We start from the raw sequence: 11,388 nt of genomic DNA, 5'->3' as shown, positions 1-11,388 counted from the left end.
GCTGCCACGTACGCTTACCATATTTGTAGATTATGGTATATTGGCTGATATACTATAATGGCTAAGCCAATAAAAAGTCTAGAATTGCATTATTCAATGATCTAGTTTTTAATAATATGGTATATACTGCTCTATCAAAAGAGCTTTGACTCTACAAGTTAGTAGTGGGGCGATGGAGACAAAAATACTCGTGTGAAGTCGTCGTGTGACTGATTTTGTGATAATAACTTCATAGGGAAGCTCCTAATCTCCTAAAGCCGAGAAGATGGAAAAGGCAACATTCTCAATGAAAGATAAAGATTCAAATTCAGCGTGTCTCAATTGACAATAATACTCACCTTCAGAAAGTTACTTCGATCTTTTTAGGTACGCTTCGCCCCCGACCCACGCGCTTCATCGTCACGCTGAGGGACTAGGCCTTACTAGACCCAGACCCAACAAGATTAGAGTTGCTCGGATCCGTCATTTTGAAAATGGCGGGTATTGTGAATATCAATGAATAGGAACATTCGATCGGAATTATGAAACGATAGGAGTTTTCCACTTTTTAAAGAGGTTCAATGGCTTCTAATCCTGATAATGATGACGTTGAAGTTGTAGAAATTGTTTCATATGATCGAAATGACCGTGAAAATGAGGACATCGTGGAGTTGGAGGACGAATCGGACCGCGAAGAACAAGAGATGGAGGTGGACTCTGGGGGAGATGAACATGAAAGCGAACTCGTTCAGCAGCCAAGCGAGGAAAATAACGTGCTAGATGAATCAGAGGTGCAGTCGTCAATTCAAAATGTGACGCCGGCAGTTGGCAGAAGCGTACAAGTTGTTGGAGTTTCAGCAGTGAATTCCCCGGACGATTTTCAACAGAAGTCCTCGAAATCAGGCACAAAAAACATTTCTGTAAAAGCTAAAAATTCCAGATCGCCGATAAAATCACCCGAGAAAGATGAGGATGTAAGTTTGTTTAGTCGAAGCTGCAATCAATAGCAAAATTAAGGCAGACATATTGCTTAACGGGTTACAATGTAGTCATTGTCATGTTTGTGATCTCACGAAAACAACCCCAACTCAATCCCCTCTTATCAATGTTGCTGGCTAACTTTATTAAATAGTTTTAAAAAAAATTTAATTCAGGAAATGGGGAATGTTAGCACTATGTTTCTAATCCCTTAATGGCTATAGATGTTAGTGAAAAGGTGATTTTTACATGGACCGTCTGAAAATTTCATCCGGCTGTATTTAGTTTTAGATACAGTAGCTTTTACCTCAAGCATGACCATGTGTGCTTCAGAGGTGTAATTTTCTCTCTTCTCTTCTAGTCCCAAAATTGTCCAATTTGCTTTGAGCCATGGTCAAACTCAGGCTCTCACAGGCTGTCATCTCTCACTTGTGGGCATCTCTTTGGAAGAAGGTAAATGTTTTGATCACATTGAAGGTGTATTAAGGGAAAGGTGCAATGATCATCTGCTGTTCAAGCAGTTAGCCCTTGCTGAGAGACTCCTTGCATGGATCTAGGCTAGACACAAGAATATCGTAAAAAAAGGATCCCAATTTAAAAAATGATAGTTATTAAGATTTTAATTATGTAGTGAGTTAATTTATTGATGTTAAAGTGAAAACATATCTTATCTTTTGTTTCTTTCTGTTTTTTTTTCTTTTTGAAAGCTGCATTGAAAGATGGTTGAAAGCCAAGGGAGGAAATGACAAATGTCCACAGTGCAATGCACCAGCAAGGAAAAAAGACATCAGAAATATCTACACTAAAGCCATCAAGGCCATTGATACAACTGAACGTGACAGGGCACTGGCAGATCTGCAAAAGGAGAAGGAAGCTCGAAAGAAGGCAGAAGAAAGAGAGGCTCGTGCATTGCTGCAATATCAGTTGGCAAAAGCTGAGTGTGAGAGAATTGTTGAACAACTCAAAAGACAAGAGCAGCTGGTTGTCAGTTTACAAAGGGAAAGGTAAATGCTGGAGAAGGAAAGTGTGCAGTGAATGTGTCTGTCAATGGTTCAGGCTTGTTTGTGGCTAGTTGCTCAATGCATCGATCCTATCCTTAATCTTAGGATAAAATATTTCTATTTAACAGTTTTAGATTTCTATTCTGTAATGCAGCAATCAATGCAAAGCTTCAAGGTCTCTACCCCAATCAACCCACAGGTATTTGACTGTCATCTGTGCAATTTTCCAGCATAATACATGTTTCAATGACGGAGTTGAAAGGTTAAGAGTTTGCTTTTGTTTTGCTTAGAAAGGTAATTTTCACACAAAGAATGGTTCAATTTTGGGTGGGGCATTTGAATGCAATTTTGGCTAAGGGTAAGGGGGCAGGAATATGAACAAGCCAATCTTCAAAAGTGCAAAAGCCTGGGGGTTTCCCAGGGGGGGGGGGGTAGGGGGCTACTCTTTGGTAAGCTATAGGGTGCTTTTATCAGTACTGCACTTTTGTTTCAAGAAGTGTTCAGGTTTAGTCATGGATCCAAAGTGATACCTTCGTGTTTGTTTAAGCTTAAGGGTGAAATTGGCAGGTCAGATTGTATATTTCCATATTTTGGACCCTGTAGAGTTTTTTTTTTTTTTTTTCATTTTGCTTGATTATAAACTCAGAAAAATATATAGAACCAAAATGTTTCTTGAATAAGCCGATCAGGTGTCAAAAAAAGTAAAATTGCAGACAACAACTTGGTTTGGTTTTTTTTATGAGGTTTGTTCACGTGTCCTGAACTTTATTGCAATTGGCCTGTATGTAATACACCTGCTGGAATCAAATCAACGTTTTCATTTGGTCCTATTGCTTCAGATTATGACTTTGTCTCAAGTCTTAACTTGGTGATCATTTCCTCTTTTATTGTCACCTTAATGTGTGATTCAGGGGTGATATTGTAAGGAAAAATAAGATGCTGGTCACTCTTACACTGATCATTTCCTTTATTCTCCTGACCTTAATGTGTCATTCAGGGGTGATATTGTAAGGAGAAATAAGATGCTGGTCACTCTTGGTTGCTAAAAGTGCATTGCTATCATTGTATCTTCAGGTCTGGCTCATACCCACAATGTGGCTCAGAATCTGAGGGATCATCAACAGCTGTAAGAACACTTGGACAGAGCACCTCTGGTCAGAGTTCATTATCAAGGAAATCATACGTTCTACAAACTTCTTTTCAAGTCTCGCAGGTACAGCTTGAAATATATTTCTGTGTATTTCAGCCACATCCATTGTTTCCCTATTACCTTATTGGAACATGACTGTATTAAACAACAAACATATGAAATACATATATATGAACTGCGGTTATGAAACGTATATGTGCACGATCCTTTGCAGTAAAGCACTATTTAAGCAATAGTGAAAATCAGACCTGAAAAAAATTCAGGCCTGTACGGGATTCGAACCACTGACCTCTGCGATACTAGTGCAGCGCTCTACCAATTGAGCTAACAAGCCAACTGGGGGCAGGCCATCAAATAGTGCTTGAATAGTGCTTTAAATAGTGCTTTACTGCGAAGGATCGTGCACATATACGTTTCATAACCGCAGTTCATATATATGTATTTCATATGTTTGTTGTTTGATTTATCATCTACAGGTTTATGTGGAATTAATTTGATGGCCTGCTCCCAGTTGGCTTGTTAGCTCAATTGGAAGAGCGCTGCACTAGTATCGCAGAGGTCAGTGGTTCGAATCCCATACAGGCCTGAATTTTTTTCAGGTCTGATTTTCACTATTGCTTAAATAGTGCTTTACTGCAAAGGATCGTGCACATATACAGAACATGACATGTATTTCGTCTCTATTACCTTATTACAACACATATTACTACCACATCCATTTTGTCCTTATTGCCTTCAGTTATTACTTTATAACACCATGTATATGTTGTAGTTCAATTTTATACTTGGTTCAAATTTTATTTTCCTTTGTTCTTGGTCATGTTAATGTATGATAATGAGTTTAAAAGAAAGGAAAATAAAATTTGAACCAAGGATAAAATTGAACTACAACATTTATACCACTTCTTAGTTACTGTAATACACTCACATACTAGGCTTTTCCACCCCCATGGTGTGCCTCTGCGAGAAATATTGGATTTTTTGCCTCTACAGCTTAATATGCTATAGACCATTCCATATTTCTCTGATTACCATTCTAGAGGGAGGTGGGATCAATAATAAAGGTACATGTACTTCCAGTTGATTAAGAATGGAGCGTAAACAAGGAAGAATCACCTTGGTCGTTTTAGCGAACAGCCAACAAGACCAAAGCCAGTCAATCATCTTTGGTTATAATGTTTGGTGCCTCGACTGGTGAAACTTTACTTGTCTGTCTGCTGTACCATTACAGCCAAGAATTCGCTTTACTTTGCCCATGTTTAATTGATAAGAGTTATACTGTCCTGTTGTCTGACTTGTTTTCACCAGAATGGAGCAAGAGTAATTTCTTTTGATCAACACCATGCTGTGCTGGTTGTGTCCAAGCCTTCACCAAACCAGCTCTTTCCTGGATTTGGCATTGTGAAGGTATATAGAAACTGTACAATAGTTACTATCAGTATCTAATTGTATAGCTGGTAGATAATCCAAAATTGTCAGCAGAGCCATTATTCTTTAATATGTCTGTGCAAATTTAGGTAAGCTCTTTAGACTCAAAGCATTGTGAGTTTGTGCGGATTCACCAGAAGGCGGTCCGTGATGTGGCATTCAACAACAGAGGTGATGGTTTGTTGTTGACAGCAAGCATGGACAAGACAGTTAGGGTCACTAGTATGCTGAGTAATACTGTTGTACAGACGTAAGTAAAGACTATTAACCCTTTATACCCTAGCATCAGAATGCATATTCTCCATACTGTTCTCTATACATTTCCTAAGGTGCTGAAAAGGAGAATTTGTGTAACAATCAAGGCCTTGTATGAAAGCGATCCTTGCAGTAATAAATCCCACTAATGTAGCACTGGAAATAAGGCCTGAAGAAAATCCAGGCCCATATGGAATTTGAACCCATGACCTCTTGTTCACTGTAAAGAGTCTCTGTGGTTCAGTGGTAGATCATTAGAGGGTGGAATTGGAAGGTCTGATGCCAGCATTGCCTTGAGTTTAATTTCGCTGTTAATAAGGCTGTGCTCTAAGAAAGATTGAATAGAGCCCAGTGCTCTGAAACTGTGAAATCCAGGGTGCTCAGCATATGCTTCATATGAAAAAACTAAAATTCCTGAGTTGCCCAAGAGCAAAAGTAAGGCACCAGGGGCCACTGGGTGCTGCTAGATGACAGCCTTGAGTATAACATTTTGCCTCATTCATAGTTCTCTTTGGTTTAAGAGTTAGCAATTTGTGTTTTGATTCATAGTTACAATACACCTGCTCCTGCTTGGTCATGTGCTTGGAATGAAGATGACACCAATTACATCTACTGTGGTCTACAGAATGGCACTTGTCTTATTTTTGACATAAGAAACACTGACACTTATCTAAAGAGTATTCAGAACACAACAAGAGGGTCCTGTCCTGTTATAGCCTTGGCTCATGTGTCACCAGACCCCCACAGTGCCTTGAGGTGAGATCATGTCAAAATACATCTGATAGTTTCTCCTTTACCCTTTAACTCACATGAATGACCAATATATATACAATATCAAGCAGACAAGTAATGAGACTTAGGAAAAATATCAATTGGGGAATTTTTAGTCGATCCAATAACAAATTCTCAGAACTAACACTCTAGGAATGGTCTGACAGATAGTAAGAAGAATTGCATATGAGATCTTGGAGCAAAAGTATTGAAAACTACTGACAGAGTGCATGTAATTTTGCAAAGGGAAAATTTGATGGTCAAAACTTTTATTAGTAATGATTGACTTGTACAGAAACCTTTCCACATAGTTTCAGCATTAAAATGCTCAGCAAACACTGTGCCTGAAACTTGAATGAAAGACAAATTCTTAATTTGATAGCAATTGCATCCATTTAGAAATAACACTCACGTGCATGCAGGGAGGTAGAGGGTTCGAGCCCTGGCCGGACCAACACTCAGGGTCTTAAAATAATTGAGGAAAGTATGCTACCTTTCTATAATATCAAGAAATAGTTAGATATTCTAGTCTTCTCGGATAGGGACAAATAAATGGAGGTCCCGTCTCCTGCAGGGTTAGGGGTAGGAGACGTTAATCTCCCACTCACGAGATTACTGTGTGATGGATGTCCTCCCCTGGGGTGGGATGGGTGGGTTAGGACAGCAGGTCCACATCAGCTATTACAGCTGCCAATTAATCAACCTGCTTAAACAGATAAATGAATGAATGAAAAAAAAAAAAAAAAGGAGAGGAAGCATGAAATTACACACAGTTTCTTTTTTAATTCATATAAGTTTAGGGCATTAGTTTCCCTTGATGCCTGTAACTAATGTAAAGGGATGGGCATAAGTTATTAGTTACAAACTAGTGGATTTTTAGCTACATCGGGAGGGTTGAAATTACTTGAGGATATACTTTTGCCTTAATTTTTTTTTTTTTTTTTTTTTTGCAGACCTGGTGGAATTCTTGTTTGCAAACTAGAAGGAGCTTCTTTCTGGGAAAAAACACCTGGAGCTGATTTTGTTCCTCATTGCCTAGCTCTTCCTGAAGGTACATATTCCATGATTGTATTAGAGAAAATGACAGATCTGTAGAAGAAAAACTGTAATGTTATGTACTTAATCATGTTTGCCTAAGGTAGAAGTTAAGAGTGAATTTCTTTGAGTTGTCTTTGTGTTTAATTAACCAGCAGGATTATCACTTTTGTCTGTTGACCGTATTCTAACAAATCCAATGCCAGAGTGAAAATGCCATCACCCCTGTAAAGTGGTCATGTAGGTGGGCAGTTAAAGCTGTTTTTAAAATATGGCTCTTGGTTTAGGCCCTAAATTCTTGTCGATGGTTAACTATTTAACTCCCAAGATCTGAATGCCAGTTCTCTCCTCCAGCTGCTACACATTTCCTTGTAAATAAGTTACAAGAATTTGGTGTTAGATCAGATAACAACTACCAGATAAGTTAATAATTCCCTAATTGCTGGATGAAGTAAGGGTATTATAGGGAGAAGTTTCATGTTAATCAATTCTAGGAGTTAAAAGGTTACATGTACATGTAACATGCGCGTAACAAGCCAGTCCTTATCTGCACTCAATTATTATACACCTTTATTATATAGCTGTGTCTCACAAGGACTGAGAACTACCGAATTCACGAATTTGATTGGCTGAAATCAATATTGAAAGGGGTGTATATTTTCCCATCTAGACCGGCATCTAGACCGGTCTAGAAAAAAGAGTACAAAGAATATAAAAAATTGGCATACTAAGACACAGGCATATAATAAACGTCTTATTAACTGAGCTAGGTCGGTCTGTATGGGAGAATCTTGACCTCGGTTGAGATTCTCCCATACAGACTTCCCGCTCAGTTAATAAGAACTAAGTACCTTGTACCATAACACATTGTCATTGCTTCGAGTCTTTTTTATCTCACACTGTTTAGGGTCTTGCACCAGTTTATCCTTTGAGCCATCCACTCGTCACTGTCTGTTTTCACTTCGCCCCTCCAAGAAATTCCCTCAAACTAGACATTTGGTAAGATATTCTTATCTTTTGTAGTTCATTTGTCAATGTTTACCATGTGATAATTTTTCGTGATCTGAAGGTTAGACTCTGATGTAATTATGTTTAAGAGCCAGGTAAAAGTTTGGCCAAAGTAAAGAATCTTTGTCAACAAAAGTGTGTCTCTTCACAAAGAGGTACATGTAAAAACTGGTACCAAAAAACTGGTCGGGAAAGTGTGTACTATAAGGGATTTAATAATGGTGCGTGATGCTACTACTAAAAACACGTAGCTACCTGTTGTTTTGTACCTGTAGATGACATTAACCAATACAAATAGTTATAAATTAAGAACTAAGTTCAACATTAACACCAGAATAAATGATGTTGTAAAATCAGTTATGTTTGAAATGGTGGAGAGAATTGAAGGACAGGCACATGATATCTCACCAAGAACATGAATCATAAGCCACCAAAGTGAATTAAAATTTTATTATATTTGATTTACAGTATATTTATTGTATATAACAGTATTACTAAAATACAATTTACAGTAGGTGTATTGGGGTTGATCTTACAGCCTTTGCCTCCAACAGGTGACTCATATCAATTTTCTTACAATTTCAATAAATTTAGCTGGAATTTAATGACAAAAGAGGTAGTGTGATGGTGTTGCATGTGTCTTGACATAAAACCAGATTCTCATAAGCAGGTCAAAAGGAGAGACTGGGATAGAGGTCAAGTTAAGAACTGTGTTCAATTGGAATAATTAGTGTAAAATTAATATTATATCCTGTACAACTCATTTAGGTTTGTCAGTTGCAAGGGAAAGGTGTGGGCGTATCAATGGCACGAGCTCAGGCAGAAGGAGTAGGGAGTATGGAGGCTGGTGGGGATGGTATGTACATTGTCGTCAAGTCGAATACATGAATGCTTACTGGTACCAGTAGTTATTGGTAACAATGATCAAATGAATGTTTAAGGGTGGCCAGAATACAAACAAAGAAATGATTTGGTTTGGTGTTTCGTGGTGCTACAACTGTGGGCTTGTAATCAGATGAGTTGATGGTATGGATTGAGATACTACAGAGATGGAAAAGGGGAATGTCAGTTACCATTCCTCTCATACTCTGCCATTTTGTGTCCACCTGTACTGTATGCTGATACAATAAACCAGCAATGCAGGTTAAATGACCTTGTGCATATAATTGGCTGGGAAATAGTTAGAACTAATTTCTTGTTCTCTTCTCAGATGCCAGCCTCTGTACCTGTCAGGCTGTCAATCAATGTGTCGGTGGCCCAACACAAAAGCTTCTCAGCAAATCCAGGTTGTTCACTTGTCCCAATGATAACAACACTCTGATGGTGGCAGCTGGCGATGAGAGCTTCTCATCCGTAAGTTTTCCTCCGCTTTTGGCCTTAAGTGGTTTTATCGTGTTTCTGAGCAGTGAATGGTATCTGCAATGACTTGGAGCTGGAAGGCATTAGAGGTGGCCAAGAGTGATGATGAATATTTATCCCTTTTGCTTGAGATCTCAAATTATACCTCCCACGTGAACCAACAGTCACTTTTGATGGAAGATCAATCCGCTGTTAGATATTTTTTGCTATTCTGATTACCTTCGCACTGTCTGTACTGAGTATCTTTAGCCACTTCCAGGAGTGGAAGAGCTACTTGTATGATAAGAAGCATTTTAAAATTTACTTTGAAAAAGGAAAACCTAAATTTTTTACCACACATCCATGCAATAAACATTTTAAAATTAATGAAAATTTATTTTATTACATAAGAGAACAGAAGCATGTACATGTCATGAGCTTGACATTGATGTACCTCTCGGCCAAAAGGTTTAACCATCTGTCCAAACGTTTTAAGCAGATACATGTACCTAGCAATGAAAAAATGCCTACCTTGGTGTGTTATTGCTTGGGTGAATCCCACCTTACTGTGCACAATGTTTGTTACTCTTTCCCTCCCAGACTTTGATATGGAATGGCAGCAATGGTAACCAGCTGCAGAAACTACCCAACCAAGGAAAAGAGATCTTAGATGTTCTTCCCTTTGCTGCCAATGGAAATGATTATCTGGCCACAATTGATGAGCAGAAATTAAGTGTTTACAAATGGATGGATGAATGAATGAAATTTTTGAAGAATTCCAGTAAAGCTCAAAGTACCTATATTTTTGTATCATTGTGTCACAAGATCTGTGTCAATAATTGTACATTCAAAGCTATGGGATAAGAAAAGAGTGAAGAAGTTCTGTTAAATCTGCAGCTTAATTTTTGTGTATTGTTTGGGAAAGGGAATGCTAGTACAGAAAGCTGAAGATAGTTTATCATGCACACCACCAAATATTTGTAAGAGAATTAAAAAAAAGATTTTTAAAGTCAATCTGTGCAACAAACTGCTGCTATACTGGCCCCAGTTGTTTAAAGGGAGGATAACACTATACATGGCATCAATCTCTATCCCTTGGATAGTGCAGTTCATTTTGTTAACGTTATTTGCTAGATAGTGATTTATCTATTGTACAGAGTTATCCATCCCTTGAACAACAGGGCCCTGATGTTTAGAGCAGGACACTTGGAATAGTGGAAAGTGCTAAGTAAACAACAGCTCAGTGCTGATGCATAAAGATGAAACAATTTATGAACCTGTAATATATTATACTGTGAATAAGTTTTTTCAAGTTGTTGCATTATCATTCTTTGTTAATCTTGTTACTATCATTAAAGAATATAATTCAGTACCCTTGGCTTTGTCTTTTCCTGTACCATTCAACAACATGCATGCCATGAAGTAAGAGACATAATTGTATGCTTGCAAGGTTGCCAGTTATGTTTTGGACTATTTGAGTGGCAGATAAATGAAGGGGGTGTGTCTTAAAAGAAACTGAGGTACTGGATTGTTAAGGGGAATTATTAGATTGCTCACAGTGCCTGTAGGAAAGATTAATCAAATCCTGTGTTTTGATTGGCTATCTGAGCAGGCAAGATGGGCCCATCTTGCCCACTTGGGATTGTGCACATTGATCCTGTGCATGAAAAAAATATAATTAGAGCTATGTTTATAATTCTTGGACAATTTTGACAGTGGAAATGCAAAAGTGCCAGAAGATAGTCAAAACAAAGAAAACAGAAACGACTCTCCTGAGTTTGTTGTGCTACAAACACAGTTGACTTTCTTTCCAGGCTTTCAAGGTAAACGAGTCATTCCTAATTCTTATTAAAGCGAAATCTTTTTGCAACATAATAAATCCTTTATTAACCAAGTTTGTTTGGTCGAGATGGCTGGATATGAGCCTTGTTCTTTTTTTGCATTTTTATAAACCTCAACTTTGTCTTGGCCCATAAAAATGCAAAAACAGAACTCGGCCAATATCCAGCCATCTTGACCTCACGCTTGGTTAATAACCCAAATTTACAAAATAAATTGGTTTAATCCACTGAGTTGAAATTGTAAATTGGCCACCATAGAGAGTTTCTAAAGCTGATACATTTTGGATGGTAACCCCATGTCAGAGTGAAAATTGAGAGACACTTTTATGGATCCCACTGGATGAAAAAAGATGTCTAAAATAGATTTATATAATTACCATCAAAGTAAGAGAAAGACTTTCTCTTACACCAATCATGCATCCCCTTCTCTTTGCCAGGAAGCCAAATAAGAGTCTTGATTGGTGATCTCATGTGATATGAGGAATGTGCTACTTGACAATGGATTTTTATTTATTATAATTACTTTTTTTCTCAGTCAGCTCCTGTGTAACCTTAAACTCCTAAGGCAATAAACACCTATATTCTCCCTATAATATCAGAGGCG

The 11,388-nt window shown here is 38.0% G+C and overlaps 1 protein-coding gene across 1 annotated transcript; it reads left to right on the top strand.

The window, feature by feature from the left end:
- Positions 1 to 448: 448 nt before the first annotated feature.
- On the top strand, positions 449 to 10,315 carry LOC111329111 (E3 ubiquitin-protein ligase rfwd3.L). Its single transcript, XM_022933725.2, is given in 13 exon segments — positions 449 to 953; positions 1,319 to 1,410; positions 1,665 to 1,961; positions 3,033 to 3,171; positions 4,417 to 4,515; positions 4,626 to 4,786; positions 5,341 to 5,547; positions 6,516 to 6,613; positions 7,505 to 7,596; positions 8,374 to 8,461; positions 8,816 to 8,958; positions 9,544 to 9,555; positions 9,557 to 10,315. Coding segments are annotated over 13 exon segments (1,878 nt in total). The 5' UTR covers positions 449 to 560; the 3' UTR covers positions 9,614 to 10,315.
- The last annotated feature ends 1,073 nt before the right edge of the window (positions 10,316 to 11,388 follow it).

This window comes from Stylophora pistillata, chromosome 3, assembly GCF_964205215.1.
Source record: "Stylophora pistillata chromosome 3, jaStyPist1.2, whole genome shotgun sequence".
Classification (NCBI taxonomy): Eukaryota; Metazoa; Cnidaria; class Anthozoa; order Scleractinia; family Pocilloporidae; genus Stylophora; species Stylophora pistillata.
Note: the sequence above shows the minus strand (reverse complement) of the source record. Positions and strands in the feature narration are given on the sequence as shown.